This window comes from Oncorhynchus tshawytscha, linkage group LG23 (assembly GCF_018296145.1).
Source record: "Oncorhynchus tshawytscha isolate Ot180627B linkage group LG23, Otsh_v2.0, whole genome shotgun sequence".
Taxonomy (NCBI): Eukaryota; Metazoa; Chordata; class Actinopteri; order Salmoniformes; family Salmonidae; genus Oncorhynchus; species Oncorhynchus tshawytscha.
The window spans coordinates 26,426,184-26,442,522 of NC_056451.1; the positions used below are offsets into that span (position 1 = coordinate 26,426,184).

Genomic DNA, 16,339 nt, shown 5'->3' on the forward strand with positions numbered 1-16,339 from the left:
TTACACACAAGAGAAACTTTATTGTCTCTATGTACATTCACAGGACCCTACACACTAACACACACAGTCACTCCAACACACTCACAAATACTCACTCCATCATTTGCTTGCTCACACATATGCACAGACATTTATACCGACTCCACACACTTGCACACTCACTCACATACAAACTGCTGCTACTCTGTTTATCTTATATCATGGTGCCTAGACCCCTTACCCTTTTACACATCTACCTCCATCACTCCAGTATCCCTGCACATTGTAAATATGTTATTGGAACTGACTTTTAAAAATATTCCCTGTATATAGTATATTTACTTACTTATTTTTTGTGTATTTCATATTTCTTATTCTTATTTCTTGTGTGTTTAAAAAAAAACATTGTTATTGATTATTGCATTGTTGGGTTTTGAGTTTTGAGTTTGCATGAAAGGCATTTTACCATACTTGTGCATGTGACATTAAAACGTATAACTTTAGAGAGAATTTTTTGTTATTAATACTTTTTTACTTTCAGATTTTTCAGGGGGCACCCTCAGCATACCTACTTCCCACGGCTATATGCAGATCAATTTCCCAAAACGTAATAATTATTATTTATTTGTAATTCAGGAACTCTGTCGGGGTCTTGAATGATTATTTAGAGTTATAATAGTAGAATACTCAAGGTGCAATTTCGAAATTTGGTTGTGGATCAGCAGTTTTTCTCTTGTTATGTCAGTCACTACACAGTCACTCAATTAGCTCATGTAAGATACAATTTTTTAGATTGGTAAATTATTAGAGCCAGCTATCTAAACTTGAAGTAATCATGGTCGAATTACGACTGGGGGGCCACCCACTCTCACTTAGGGCCCCCAAAAGGCTATGGCCGGCTCTGAGTTCACGTGTGGGTATGGACAAAGACCAGCAAGCTACTGCGGTCCCTCCTGATGAGTTCAGATTTTTTTGTGGCCCCCACCCCCATCAAAGTTGCCCATCCCTGGTTGAGACTATTATCACATTCACCTTGCTTGACAGTTATGTGGTGGAGGATGAAGTGTCTTAAATATATATATATATATATATTACTTATAACAGCTTTTCACCAGCAGGGAGAGTAAAAACATGTTTTATTCAATATTATTCTGCAACATCAAGGGTTACGGTGTTTAACAGCAATAACTTTATTATGCAAGTGTAGAAGCAATAGTAGTAGCAATAGAGAAGGCAAAACTTACTTTGAAATCTAGGAACAAAGTTGTTAAGTATTTTACTCCAATGAAAGGAGGCGAGGCAAAGGAAACGGAAGGCGAGGCATACGTTCCATATCTAATACAACTGCCATTTTGTTTTTCAGTTGAAGATCCAATGCAGCTACGGTTGTTCTTGTGAAAATGGCTTTATTCGACGTTTAGATATTGCTTTTAGTGTGGTTTTTGTTCTTAAATTGAAAGACTGTCTTGTTGAGAAGTAGCGGATGGTAGAGTAAAAGACCGAAGGACCAACTTTCCTTGTATATTGTGATTTAATTGTTCTTGTTTACGTTAGGGTCTTCTGGCCTACGACGTTCTATTAGATTGGTACTGTAGCTAGCTAGTTATCTCGGTGGCAAAATGGCGGCGAATACGACCCAGACAGCTCCAGCTGCTAACTGGTAAGACCTAAAATTATCAAGTTAAACATATGGAGCTTTCGAAAATGTTCTCACTTTATTTTGACCTGTATTCTAGCTAGACATTGACATTTAACGTTCGAAGAAAGCCTGCGATTCGCAGAGTTCGTCTCGTTCCGTTAGTTAACGTAGCTAACGCTAACTAGCGAGTAAATTAACGTTAGCTAACTCCTACTTTCCTGCAGCTTCGTATCGGCTGGCCTTCTCTACTAACAACACCACCAACTATATAGTACGTAGTTATGATAGACATGGTAATTAGCTAACTGGGTCACAGTACAGTAACCTAGTAACATCCATCCAATACTCTCACCAAGTTAACGTTATCTTCCTGGCCGGATCACAACAAATTCTAGTATCAACACGATTTTCATGTCTACGATGGGTCACCAAGAACTGGTGTAATATGGCTAATGGGTTGATTCCGGACCGGGCAGTTGTGCTTCTCTCTCAAGGCTTGGGCAGTATTGTCTAACTTGACATTGAATCACTTCTATAAGATTTGGAAATGGCCTAGCTAGTTGTCAGCAAGGTTACTGTCTCTTAAATATAGGCAGGGCCAGGCGATGACTGTTTTATTTTGTACTAGCATGGGTTATTGCTATTCTTCATGTGGAGTCAAAGCGCTCTTATTTTGAGATTCGCTCAACATACCCTCTGCTAACAGAGACCACCAATGAGAATGTCCCATTTTATTTAGGGGCCACAGAAATAGCAGGCTTTGAATTTTATGTGTGTAGCGGGGCCATGCTCAAGCAGCTGAGATGCTCATTCAACAGGTTACCTTCCTAAAATGTATTCATATACACAAAGCAAAAATATGAACGCAACATGTAAAGTGTTGGTTTCATGAACTAAAATAAAAGATTCCAGAAATGTTCCGTATGCGCATGAAGCTTATTTATCTAAAATGTGCAAAAATTACATATGTTAGGCATCATTTTGCCTTTGCCAAGATAATCCATCCACCTGACAGGTATGGCATATCAAGAAGATGATTATCAAGAAGCTGATTAAACAGCATGATCATTACACAGGTGCACCTTGTGTTGGGGACAATAAAGGGTGACTCTAAAATGTGCAGTTTTGTCACACAACACAATACCACAGATGTGTCAAGTTTGGAGGGAATGTCCAACAGAGCTGTTTCCAGAGAAGGTCATGTTTATTTCTTTACCATAAGCCACCTCCAATGTCGTTTTAGAGAATTTGACAGTAAGTCCAACGGCCTCACAAACGCACACCACGTGTAACCACGCCAGCCCAGGCTCTCCGCGTCCGGCTTCTTCGTCTGCAGTATCGTCTGAGAACAGCCATCCGGACCGCTGATGAAACTGGGCTTGCACAAACTGTCAGAAACCATGTCAGGGAAGCGCATCTTCTTTTATGGTGTCATTTGGGCAAGTGATTTGCTGGTGTCAGCGTTGTGGACATAGTGCCCCATGGTAGTGGTGGAGTTGTGGTATGGGCAGGCATAAGCTACGGACAACGAGCACAATTGCTTTTTATCGATGGCTGTTTCGATGCACAGAGATACCATGACGATATCCTGAGGCCCATTGTTGTGCCATTCATCTGCCGCCATCACCTCATGTTTCAGTATGATAATGCTCAGCCCCATGTCGCAGGGGTCAATACACAATTCCTGGAAGCTGAAAATGTCCCAGTTCTTCCATTGCCTGTATACTCACCAGACATGTCACCCATTGAGCATATTTGGGATGCTCTGGGTCGACGTGTATTACCGCGTGTTCCGGTCCCAGCCAATATACAGCGACTTCGCACAGCCATTGAAGAGGAGTGGGACAACATTCCACAGGCCACAATCACAGATCAACTCTCTGCAAAGGAGATGTGTTGTGCTGCATGAGGCAAATAGCGGGCACACCAGATACTGACTGGTTTTCTGATCCATTACTTTTTTAAAGGTGTCTCTGACTCAACAGATGCATATCTGTATTCCCAGTCATGTGAAATCCATAGATTAGGACCTAATACATTTATTTAGTTTTAGCTGCTGGGTTCCGTTTTAGCTCGTGGTGTTCTCAATTTTTATTAATCATCTGGGAAATGGGATGCAACCAGAAAAGTTGCATCTATATGCAGATAGTCATACAGTACCAGTCAAAAGTTTGGACACACCTACACATTCAAGGGTTTTTCTTTATTTTTACTATTTTCTACAGTGATGAATAATAGTGAAGACATCAACTGTGAAATAACACATGTGAAATCATGTAGTAATCAAAATATATTTTGTTTGTCTTTATCGAAGTAGCCACCCTTTGCCTTGATGACGGCATTGCACACTCTTGACATTCTCTTAACCAGCGGTTACCACACCCGGCCTGCTAGGTGGTTGCTACTTAGTCCCCAGGACATTTACAGTATTTGGCAAGACTGCCTTCTCGTCTTGTGCACCAGAGGCATGGAATAGTCTACAATCCATGCTTCATCTAGATAAGTTAGTGCCACTGAATTAATTTTACATTTTGAAGGGAGTCTTGTTACAGAGGAGTGTAAATGTATTTTAAAGCTGGATCATGTTGTGTTGTATATTTTAATTTTGTAATGTATTGATTGTTGCTGCTGCCTTGGCCAGGACTCTGGGTCTCAATGGGCTTTTCCTGGTAAAATAAAAAATATTTCCTTTATGAACTGTAACTCAGTAAAAGCTTTGAAATTGTTGCATTTATATTTTTATTCAGTGTAGTTACACATTTCCAAAAATAATCAATCTTGAGTAAAGAATTGGTGTGCTGTAATTATTGCTGGTTTGGTGGTAGTATCTTCCAAGTTAACACACCTGAAACTTGGTCGTGTTAAATGTATCAGACATTTGTTTGGTTTCCGTACTAACTGACTGACAGTCACGTGTCTCCTGTCTGTTGTAGGTCGTATGGTGCAGCAGCAGGTCCAGAGGGCCAGACAGTCTCGGAAAACCCAGAGTGGGAGAAGGCCAGACAGGCACTGGCCTCCATCAGCAAGACCCAGAGCGCCACCAAGACCGCTCAGGCCAACCGGACCACAGCACAGGTGTGTGTTTGCTTATGTGTCTGTTTTTTTGCTTATCGGATGCTTTTGTTCACTTACTGTAAGGCACATTACCTACGATAATGAAGTGAAATTCTGCTTATGAAGGGGTTTCATGTCTGGCAGATGGATGGCAGTTTTATTCGTCTAATTCAGGGGTTCCTAAACTGTTTTGGCCCGCGACCCCATTTTGATATATATAAAAATGCGACCCAACCATGTAAAAAAAAGTTGCCATCAACGGCATATGTTCACTTTTTAAATTGGGGCTATGACAGTCTATTACAAGACAGTCTGACAGTACTTTTGACTAGGGATGCCCAATATATTGGTGAACATATCGGAATCAGATGTTATTAGTTAAAAATGCCAACATCGGTATCGGCTCGATGTCTAGTTTAACGGCGATGTGCAAAACCAATGTCAAAGCTGATGCGCATACCTATATAACGTAGGTACATAATGACGCCACGTAATGTTTTGCACTACACGTTCAACACAGCATTCCTAACCTAGCCAACAATGTCTGCTGGTGTGGCTTGAGCAGTCAACAAGTAGAGCAGTCATTTGAAAGAGTAAGAACATTTCAGAGAGAACTCAAAGGCGAAATCCATTTACGCCAAGATAATGTAATTCAGTGCCCTTGACAATCAACTGTTCTCTGTCGTGGCTGATGTTGGCTTTCGCCGTTTGGTTGAGCACCAGTACACATGTTGCCCTACCGGAGTTACCCAGTAATGGCGTCACTGCTATTAGCTTCACGACGTACTATTGAACTCAGTTTGGGTCTTTTTGTGTCAAAAAAGATGCACGTCAAATAACACTATTTGACTTGTCAAATAAGCTTGTTGACAACTTGGAGTCATGCAATGATATGGTGTGTGGTCCACCCACTACAACTCGGGAAACCATGCAGTTTATTAGGCTACAGATGAAGTAAATTATGAAAGTGCACGCTGTGAGCTTGATTCTCCTTTACAGTCAATATCGAGGTTATTATTCTGGTGACATGATCGATTGCTTGACTGCCGTTTGATAAATACAAATATCCATTTTTTTTTTTTTTTAATTCACCATTATTTAACCAGGTAGGCAAGTTGAGAACAAGTTCTCATTTACAATTGCGACATGGCAATAATGTAGACTATCCTACCTGCACAGCCTACCTGCAACTGTATCTGCAAGCTGTTGGCTAGAGTGCATGTGCCAAGACCAGAATAGGAAAATGTGCTATTTAACGCAACAGTTTGTGACAAAACTATCGGTGGAGTTGAAAATTCTATGGAAACACACTGAACGTTTCATTTTTATTAGATATATAAAAACTTAAGCGAAAAATTACATTTTGTGTGCACTATGTCATAAAGCACAGATTTCTCCAACAAGCCCGTTTGGTGGAAACACACCACTGGAGGGAAAATGTGCATATTTTCTTTGTGGATTCTAGAATATGCGCATTAAAATATGTTGCCAATTGGATGGAAATCTAACTAGTGATGTGCTTTTTCCTCCAGTCTGATTTGGTGACTGTTGGTCCATTCTCTTATAATGAGTTCTGCGCATTGTAGAGTGAAACCGAATACACATATATGTTCCTGAGGTTTCTGTTTCAGTGATGGGGCCATAATATTTTGTAGCTTAAACCATTCCAAAAGAGAGCCATATTTATAGTCAAAAGACCTGAAGCCGCTCGGTTTCTTACAACCCCATTTAGCAGCTACTGAATGTTGCTGACATTACCCCAGTTCTATGAACCAAGCACTTTTTTTTTTTACTTGAAAGTTTCTCCCGTGACCCCATTTTTAAATGAAATGCTTGTCTAGTTGTTGCAATTATTGACATAGTAACAGTGCCTTTTTTTTAAAGCTGGGTGGACACTACACGACTTTCAAAGTCCTAACATCGCCGAGCCTCTAACATTAAATGACTGTCTTTCCTGTGGGTTTTTTTTCTTGCCAATGTAGTGGTGCGCACACTAAACGATGTGGCACAGACGGAGTCACACACTACAAGATTGTTGACCCGGTCGTGAGGATTCTCCGTACCATGCTGTCTTTCCAAAATAACAATGTTGTGATTACATTTGACGTAGCTACGAGCTGTGGCTCAAAGCAGCCCGATAAACGTTTTGTCATTCACGCTTCCCATACAAATTTGAAATATCTAGCTTCCATTTTGAATTAAATAACATTGCTTGTGAGCTTCAGGGCTTTAACAATTTGACGCTTTGGTTAAAGGCAAGTACAAACACATACTAGTAGTAGTCATCGCTCCTGCTCGAGAGTCATCTCACTGGCTTCTCTGGCGAGCTCTCATTGGCTATTGCTGATCATCGTTCTCAACTTGTCGTTGCACATCTCACACTACAAGACCATTGCAGATTTGCTTCCGATAAAATCAAACATGTTTGAAAATATCGGGATGTCTGGGATTGCTCAAAGACGAGATCAGTAGCCCTCAGATTGAGTCTCTGACCCGTTCACATTAAACAAGCATCGGTGACGGCCACGTGCCCCGAGTAGGCAATGACATGGAAATTTTATCTCCAATCTCAAAGACTTGTCTGGGACAGCTAAATCAGAGCCGAAATAGTGTAGTGTAGACCCGGCGTTAATCTCAAAGGCGCTTGTTATTGGGTATAATGTATTACCTCAACAGTCAACTTGACGAGCTGTACAGCATGGACCATTTTTTCCCTTCCTGACACAGACATACAACTGTCTGATCTGGGCTCGTATCCACAAAGCGTCTCAAAGTAAGAGTGCTGATCTTGGATCAGGTCCCAACCTGTGTATGTAGTCTTATTGATTAAGATTCTAAAAGGCAAAACTGATCCTAGCTCAGCACTCCTACTCTGAGGCTTTGTGGATACGGGCCCAGGTCTTCCTGGCTTTATACCCGAATATGATTCAAATGGACGAGTAGGCTTTCATTCTGATTTAATCTCTCATCACTTAGTAGTTGTCTGTTTGTGTTTCCAGGCTGGTCAGTTTCAGCCTGCAGTTACTGAGTCGACAGCCATACAGCAGCAGCAACAGCAGCAGTACTACCAACAGTGGTACCAACAGAATCAGCAGCAACCGTATCCTGGATACACCTACCCCTACAATTACTACTACCCCATGGCGCCAGGCCCCGTACGTGTACATATCCTCCACACCCTCCACATTTCAGATTAACTGTAATGTAGTCCTTGGTAATGATTTCCGCGACATTGATGCCGGCTTTATGCACTAGAGCGTTTAGATAAGGAATTGGAATTGTTAAATTTAGCCTACACATTCAAAACCTGCACTTTGCAACTAAAAAATCTATGAACTGTTAATACATGATACCCCGACAGAATACACAACATAAAACCATTGGTTGAAGCCAAGCCAGTACCATATTTGAAGTGTGTTTTCTTCTGATTCTCCAGTATGGTGGTGGTGGCTATCCTCCTCAGGGCCAGTATGGTGTACCTCCAGGACCTTACCCCTCTCCCACCACTCCAACTGGACAGGTAACCATCAGAGAACTGCTACTTAAATCAAGTTTTTCAGTTTACTTCACTCTTCCTCTATTGCAGTTTATGAATTATTGACTAAATGAGTCCCCAATGCCAGGCATTTGTGTAAAAAATTTATTTGATTTTATTTCACCTTTATTTAACCAGGTAGGCTAGTTGAGAACAAGTTCTCATTCGCAATTGCGACCTGGCCAAGATAAAGCATAGCAGTGTGAACAGACAACACAGAGTTACACATGGAGTAAACAATTAACAAGTCAATACAGTAGAAAAAAAAGAGAGTCTATATACATTGTGTGCAAAAGGCATGAGGAGGTAGGCGAATAATTACAATTTTGCAGATTAACACTGGAGTGATAAATGATCAGATGGTCATGTACAGGTAGAGATATTGGTGTGCAAAAGAGCAGAAAAGTAAATCAATAAAAACAGTAGGGGATGAGGTAGGTAAAAATGGGTGGGCTATTTACCGATAGACTATGTACAGCTGCAGCGATCGGTTAGCTGCTCAGATAGCAGATGTTTGAAGTTGGTGAGGGAGATAAAAGTCCCCAACTTCAGCAATTCGTTCCAATCACAGGCAGCAGAGAACTGGAACGAAAGGCGGCCAAATGAGGTGTTGGCTTTAGGGATGATCAGTGAGATACACCTGCTGGAGCGCGTGCTACGGGTGGGTGTTGCCATCGTGACCAGTGAACTGAGATAAGGCGGAGCTTTACCTAGCATGGACTTGTAGATGACCTGGAGCCAGTGAAACTGGCGATGAATATGTAGCGAGGGCCAGCCGACTAGAGCATACAGGTCGCAGTGGTGGGTGGTATAAGGTGCTTTAGTGACAAAACGGGTGGCACTGTGATAAACTGCATCCAGTTTGCTGAGTAGAGTCTTGGAAGCTATTTTGTAGATGACATCGCCAAAGTCGAGGATCGGTAGGATAGTCAGTTTTACTAGGGTAAGTTTGGCGGCGTGAGTGAAGGAGGCTTTGTTGCGGAATAGAAAGCCGACTCTAGATTTGATTTTCGATTGGAGATGTTTGATATGAGTCTGGAAGGAGAGTTTACAGTCTAGCCAGACACCTAGGTACTTATAGATGTCCACATATTCAAGGTCGGAACCATCCAGGGTGGTGATGCTAGTCAGGCATGCGGGTGCAGGCAGCGAATGGTTGAAAAGCATGCATTTGGTTTTACTAGCGTTTAAGAGCAGTTGGAGGCCACGGAAGGAGTGTTGTACGGCATTGAAGCTCGTTTGGAGGTTAGATAGCACAGTGTCCAAGGACGGGCCGGAAGTATATAGAATGGTGTCGTCTGCATAGAGGTGGATCAGGGAATCGCCCGCAGCAAGAGCAACATCATTGATATATACAGAGAAAAGAGTCGGCCCGAGAATTGAACTCAGTGGCACCCCCCATAGAGACTGCCAGAGGACCGGACAGCATGCCCTCCGATTTGACACACTGAACTCTGTCTGCAAAGTAATTGGTGAACCAGGCAAGGCAGTCATCCGAAAAACCGAGGCTACTGAGAGTGCCGATAAGAATATGGTGATTGACAGAGTCGAAAGCCTTGGCAAGGTCGATGAAGACGGCTGCACAGTACTGTCTTTTATCGATGGCGGTTATGATATCGTTTAGTACCTTGAGCGTGGCTGAGGTGCACCCGTGACCGGCTCGGAAACCAGATTGCACAGCGGAGAAGGTACGGTGGGATTCGAGATGGTCAATGACCTGTTTGTTGACTTGGCTTTCGAAGACCTTAGATAGGCAGGGCAGGATGGATATAGGTCTGTAACAGTTTGGGTCCAGGGTGTCTCCCTTTTGAAGAGGGGGATGACTGTGGCAGCTTTCCAATCCTTGGGGATCTCAGACGATATGAAAGAGGTTGAACAGGCTGGTAATAGGGGTTGCGACAATGGCGGCGGATAGTTTTAGAAATAGAGGGTTCAGATTGTCAAGCCCAGCTGATTTGTACGGATCCAGGTTTTGCAGCTCTTTCAGAACATCTGCTATCTGGATTTGGGTAAAGGAGAACCTGGAGAGGCTTGGGCGAGTAGCTGTGTCCGGACAGAAGTGTGCCAGTGATCAAATGCATGAATTAAGATGTTATTGATGACTGGCATTTGAATAATGTTCTATTTCTACACTGACAAGCGTCACAAATTATCTCACACTGTCAGGTACAACCCTACACTGTTGATTGGTCAATGTGTCATGTTGCCTTGTTGACAAAATTACTGAGCGGCACAGATTACTGTTTTGGTTTGAGAAGGGGCACAGATTACTGTTTTGGTTTGAGAAGGGGCACAGATTACTGTTTTGGTTTGAGAAGGGGCACAGATTACTGTTTTGGTTTGAGAAGGGGTACAGATTACTGTTTTGGTTTGAGAAGGGGCACAGATTACTGTTTTGGTTTGAGAAGGGGCACAGATTACTGTTTTGGTTTGAGAAGGGGCACAGATTACTGTTTTGGTTTGAGAAGGGGCACAGATTACTGTTTTGGTTTGAGAAGGGGTACAGATTACTGTTTTGGTTTGAGAAGGGGCACAGATTACTGTTTTGGTTTGAGAAGGGGCACAGATTACTGTTTTGGTTTGAGAAGGGGCACAGATTACTGTTTTGGTTTGAGAAGGGGCACAGATTACTGTTTTGGTTTGAGAAGGGGCACAGATTTACTGTTTTGGTTTGAGAAGGGGCACAGATTACTGTTTTGGTTTGAGAAGGGGCACAGATTACTGTTTTGGTTTGAGAAGGGGCACAGATTACTGTTTTGGTTTGAGAAGGGGCACAGATTACTGTTTTGGTTTGAGAAGGGGCACAGATTACTGTTTTGGTTTGAGAAGGGGCACAGATTACTGTTTTGGTTTGAGAAGGGGCACAGATTACTGTTTTGGTTTGAGAAGGGGCACAGATTACTGTTTTGGTTTGAGAAGGGGTACAGATTACTGTTTTGGTTTGAGAAGGGGCACAGATTACTGTTTTGGTTTGAGAAGGGGCACAGATTACTGTTTTGGTTTGAGAAGGGGCACAGATTACTGTTTTGGTTTGAGAAGGGGCACAGATTACTGTTTTGGTTTGAGAAGGGGCACAGATTACTGTTTTGGTTTGAGAAGGGGCACAGATTACTGTTTTGGTTTGAGAAGGGGTACAGATTACTGTTTTGGTTTGAGAAGGGGCACAGATTACTGTTTTGGTTTGAGAAGGGGCACAGATTACTGTTTTGGTTTGAGAAGGACGCTCCTCCCTCCCCGCTTTCGACCGATGACGTAGCGGGCCTTTACCCGGTACCTCGCGGCTCAGCATAATGTAATCCTCCATAATGTAATCCTCCCACTAAGAATCTGTCTGGAGCTGAAGTCTGTTGCAGTTAGAATGTTTTGCTCTGCAGTTCTCCTTTCATATTGAGATATACAAGTTTCTTTTCCCCCATCTATTATTTGTCCCTACCTTCCCAGCCTCCATCCCTGCCCGTGATGGATGACCAGTCCTCCAGCTACCCCTCTCAGCCCCAACCCCCTCCTCCTGCTGCACCTCAACCACCCCCCAGAGCCCCACCAGCTCTGAGCAGCCCCCACCCCCTCCTCCCCCAGCCATCCCTCCCACTCCCAGCTCCCAGTACCCCCTTCCTCCAGGGCAGAACTCTTACAACCCCAACAACCCCATGCCCTACCCCAACAATGACCCCAACCAGATGAGAGGTTACAACCACAACCAGGGCAGGCCCAGCTATGGGCAGAGCTACCAGACTCAGAACTCGTACCAGCAGCAGCAGAATAACAACCAACACCAGCAACAAGGACAGGGTCAGTATGGACCAGGAGCTGGGAGAGGAGAGGCCAACAAAAACAAGAACCATCAACAACAACAGCCACAGCAACAAGGACCGCAGCTCTGGCACCGCATGAAACGTAAGTGTGTGAGGGTATTGAGTTGTGTGTGTGTGTGAGGGTATCTCCAAGCATTTTTTTTTCTGTCAGCTTATCATTGAATTTGTTTCCCATCACTTGGTGTTATTTTCTTTGTTTCAATGCCTTCTTCATTGTTTTCCACAGAGGCACCTGGAGCAGGTGCGATGAAGTTCAACATTCCCAAGCGACCCTACGTCATGACCAATCAAAGTTTCCCTCCTGGGGAACAACCCACTGGATTGGCTGCTACTCCTTCCTCCCCAGCTGCTGCTGCACCTGGCGGTGCCCAGACACGGTGAGGAGACAGCTACTAATGACACCAATATATCGGTCTTTACTATCTGTAATACCTACTGGGGAAGAATGAAGTATCTCTACTCATGATCAGAAGATGACAGGGGTTTAAAATCTGCATCCAATAGATTTCAGAAGTACCATGTCCCTCTTTCTCAAACTAATAATTAGTCACTTCAAATTGACCTAGTACTCCCAAACCAGTTTCCTTTCCCCCTGATTTACTGTTGTAGTGCTGATTATAAAAATGATTCCCTCAGGCCCCAGGACTGGCCCCAGGCGATGAAGGAGTATGTTCAGCGCTGCTTCACAGCCTGTGAGAATGAGGAGGACAAGGACCGCACCGAAAAGGGGCTGAAGGAGGTCCTACAGAAAAGACTACAGGATGGGTCTGCCTACACCATCGACTGGGACCGCGAGCCTCTGCCTGAGTGAGTGGAGCAGTTGTTCTTGAAAAAGCCTGATGTTTTTCAGCCTGATGTTTGTAGCCTAGGAACTTAGCCTGATGTTTCACCGTCTTGGAACTTTGCCTGGTGTTTCACCGTCTTGGAACTTAGCCTGGTGTTTCACCGTCTTGGAACTTAGCCTGGTGTTTCACCGTCTTGGAACTTAGCCTGGTGTTTCACCGTCTTGGAACTTAGCCTGGTGTTTCACCGTCTTGGAACTTAGCCTGGTGTTTCACCGTCTAGGAACGTAGCCTGGGGTTTCACCGTCTAGGAACTTAGAAAGCCTGAATCCCCTTTTGGAGACCAAATGCCTAATTCCTGCCTAAGCCCTATCAAGAGGTGCTAGTCATCCTAATCCCTTCTCTCCTCTCTCTCCGTCCAGACTGAAGGCCAAGCAGTCTCGCTGGGAGGCTGTACCCACCCAAAGGACTCTGGAGAGTTCTGTGGGCCGTGGTGGCGGTACAGGTGGGGCTACGCGTGGCAGGGGTGGTGGGGCCAGGCTGGGACACTACAGAAACGTCTTCTCCCAGAGAAGCCCCTCATCCAGCTCCTCAGGCTCCTCCTCTCGCTCCCCCTCTCCCTCCCACAACCGACACAGGGACCGCAATGGCCAGAGACACAGGCGCAGGTGAGAGACCGTGTGTTTGTATGTTTTGGGTTAGTCCAGTGATTTATTATTTTTTCATAATTGTCTAGGTGTATTATTTGTCCCAACCTGTTTTTTTATTGGTCAAATATTCTCCTTAATATTGTATAATCATAGCCACTCTAAAAAGAGAAAGTATGCTGTGTAGTTTTGTTGTAATGTCCTGTTCGTTCTCCTCTTCCAGTGACTCTGAATCCCAGTCGGACAGCAGCATGTCCAGTGACCTCCGAACCCAGCTTCCCCGGCGCAACCAGAAAGGAGGGCGTGGCCGTGGGGGCGACAGGGACCGAGGCAGAGGGGGTGGAGAGAGGGGACGAGGAAGGGGCGGAAGAGGCAACAGAGGACGGAGGTAAACGAGCATGTTTTGGCCTAAAGAAAAATTCCAGACTAAATGTTTTGCATGTCAGCAATCGAGTTTTCAAGATATGCAAGACTACCCCTTTCAAAATACAGAAATATAGCCGGAATAATGCATTTTGCATCATATTATGCCAAACTCGGCATCATATGATGCAAAATGCATCATACCGGCTGTATTTTGAAAGTGATACATCTTGAAAACTTGATTGCTGACATGCAAAACATTCTGGGACTATATCAACAATGGACTAATGAAACCAATAATAAAAGCTAGTTTTGGGTGAGATCTTCTTTCAAGTCATTGGCCTTGACTCACCCACAAACTAATATTCACCTTTCCCTCATTGTGCTGATCACATTTCGGCTTCTCTTCTCAGAAACATGGATGACGCTAACTCCACCGTCCTGGGCAAGAAGAGGAAAGGTGGGAACGCCGGCCTGGACTTCCACGACCCCCCACCGGGAGGCCAAGAAACAAAGCCGTGCGGCCCGCTTCCACAACACCAAGATGCGCTCAGAGCCCCTGGTGCTGTCCATCAACAACCTGGAGCTGCCCAAGGAGGACCTGAGCTGGGATGACTGCCCCATCGTGGGCACCTGCCAAGAGATCACCAAGATCTACCTGAGACTCACCTGTGCCCCCGACCCTGCCACCGTGCGTCCCGTATCTGTGAGTATCGCCTGTCACGTGGAATGAGAGGATCCTTATTTGAGGCCTCCCTTCAGATTGTGTGATGTTTGTCTCCTAATCCCCTGTCTCTGGCCAGGTGCTGAGGAAGTCTCTGTTGGCTGTGAAGGCCCACTGGAAGACCCGTCAGGACTACCCCTACGCCTGTGAACAGATGAAGTCCATACGACAGGACCTCACGGTCAGTTTACTACATGTCCTTTTTAGTTTAGTCGAACAGGCACTTTGTCCTATCTCGGTATATGAGGATATGAAAACAGGAGGTGTCTCTTCTCATTTCAGGTTCAAGGAGTTCGTACAGAGTTCACAGTGGAAGTATACGAGTGCCATGCACGCATTGCTCTGGAAAAGGTGAGAGGGCCTCTACATACACTGTCCCCCTTCGCTACCTTGTATTTGAGTTTAAAGGTGCGGTGTCGTACTAATGTGCATTCTCTAAATGTTTGTGTTGTTACCAGGGCGACCACGCAGAGTTCAACCAGTGCCAGATGCAGCTGAAGGCCCTGTATAAGGACAACCCATCAGAAAACATAGGGGAGTTCACTGCTTACAGACTACTCTACTATATCTTCACTAAAAACTCTGGAGGTAACTTACCACCTGCCTGATATTCCTCATCAATCATTCTATTTCTGCATTGAATTTTGGCTCGCATAGAATTGAGCTTAATGTCCTGATTTTCTTGGTTGCATGTTTGCCCCCCACACACAGACATCACGACTGAGCTGGTGTACCTGACTGCGGCGCTGCGGGCGGATGAGTGTGTGTCCCACGCGCTCTCCCTCCGCGCCGCCTGGGCTCTGGGAAACTTCCACCGGTTTTTCCAGCTCTACCGGAGAGCCCCACGCATGGCATCCTACCTCATAGACAAGTTTGTAGAGAGGGAGAGGATGATCGCTCTCAGGGCCTTATTCAAAACGTACGCCAGAGGCCTTTCCTACAAACTCCATGGTTCCTAACAATTCATCATTTTATGTAATTGTATGTAGGATAGAAATGGTCCCACTTTAAATTGCCTCTCCCCCTCTGTTTTCCCAGATTCAGACCAGACTTGCCGGTGGAGTATGTGCAGTCCAGTCTGGGCTTCCTTTGTTTAGACTCTTGCATGGCCTTCCTCACAGGCCTGGGGGTCACCTTCTTCCCCTCTGACCCCAGCAAGATAGACTGCAAGATCAGCTCAGCCTGTCTGGCAGCCTCCTGAGGGGGTGGGGGTTTACCGGGAGGGGGAAAGCACACTAAAGGGAGATACTGAGAGATAGACAGGGTCAGGAATGTACCCTACAGTTATACTGCACTACACTTCAGGAGGGAGACTAGTGGTTAGACTGAAACTACAATTTAGTCCTGTAGAAAGAGGGAGATATGCACTAGGACCCACTAAATCACTTAAGGCTGAAATTCAGTGAGGATCCCACCCACAGATGCAATGTGCTCACAGATATGGACTGTATAACAAGAGTGGGGGAGATTATCTGCATATATGCTGCACATCAAATACATTTAGAATAGCTTAGTCCCACACATCTCTGATCAGCTCAAGATATTAATTATACCTTCGACTTAGAACATTTTAATGACGAACAGATGTTAGGCATTAGTTCAATGTAAGACCCGAAGATCAATCACCAACTCACACAGATCAGGGAACAGCGTAGCCTCAAGGTCTCCCATCCACTATCGCTCTCAGAAGTTTTAAGCTAACAGTGTTCTGTTATGTTTTTCCTTCCCTCAAGTCAACAGCCTCAAACTCATGCGAAGACAAGCCTTGAGAACCCAAGAGGGAGATGAAAACGAAATGAGCTAA

At 44.5% G+C, this 16,339-nt stretch overlaps 1 protein-coding gene across 1 annotated transcript; it reads left to right on the forward strand.

The window, feature by feature from the left end:
* The first annotated feature begins 1,308 nt into the window (after window positions 1–1,308).
* LOC112234880 (leukocyte receptor cluster (LRC) member 8) lies at window positions 1,309–15,737 on the forward strand. Its single transcript, XM_042305042.1, is given in 17 exon segments — window positions 1,309–1,639; window positions 4,552–4,693; window positions 7,672–7,827; window positions 8,109–8,192; window positions 11,649–11,736; window positions 11,739–12,101; window positions 12,246–12,396; window positions 12,656–12,826; window positions 13,224–13,469; window positions 13,672–13,836; window positions 14,225–14,300; window positions 14,302–14,517; window positions 14,615–14,716; window positions 14,818–14,886; window positions 14,994–15,123; window positions 15,247–15,454; window positions 15,574–15,737. Coding segments are annotated over 17 exon segments (2,571 nt in total). The 5' UTR covers window positions 1,309–1,598; the 3' UTR covers window position 15,737.
* Window positions 15,738–16,339: the final 602 nt, after the last annotated feature.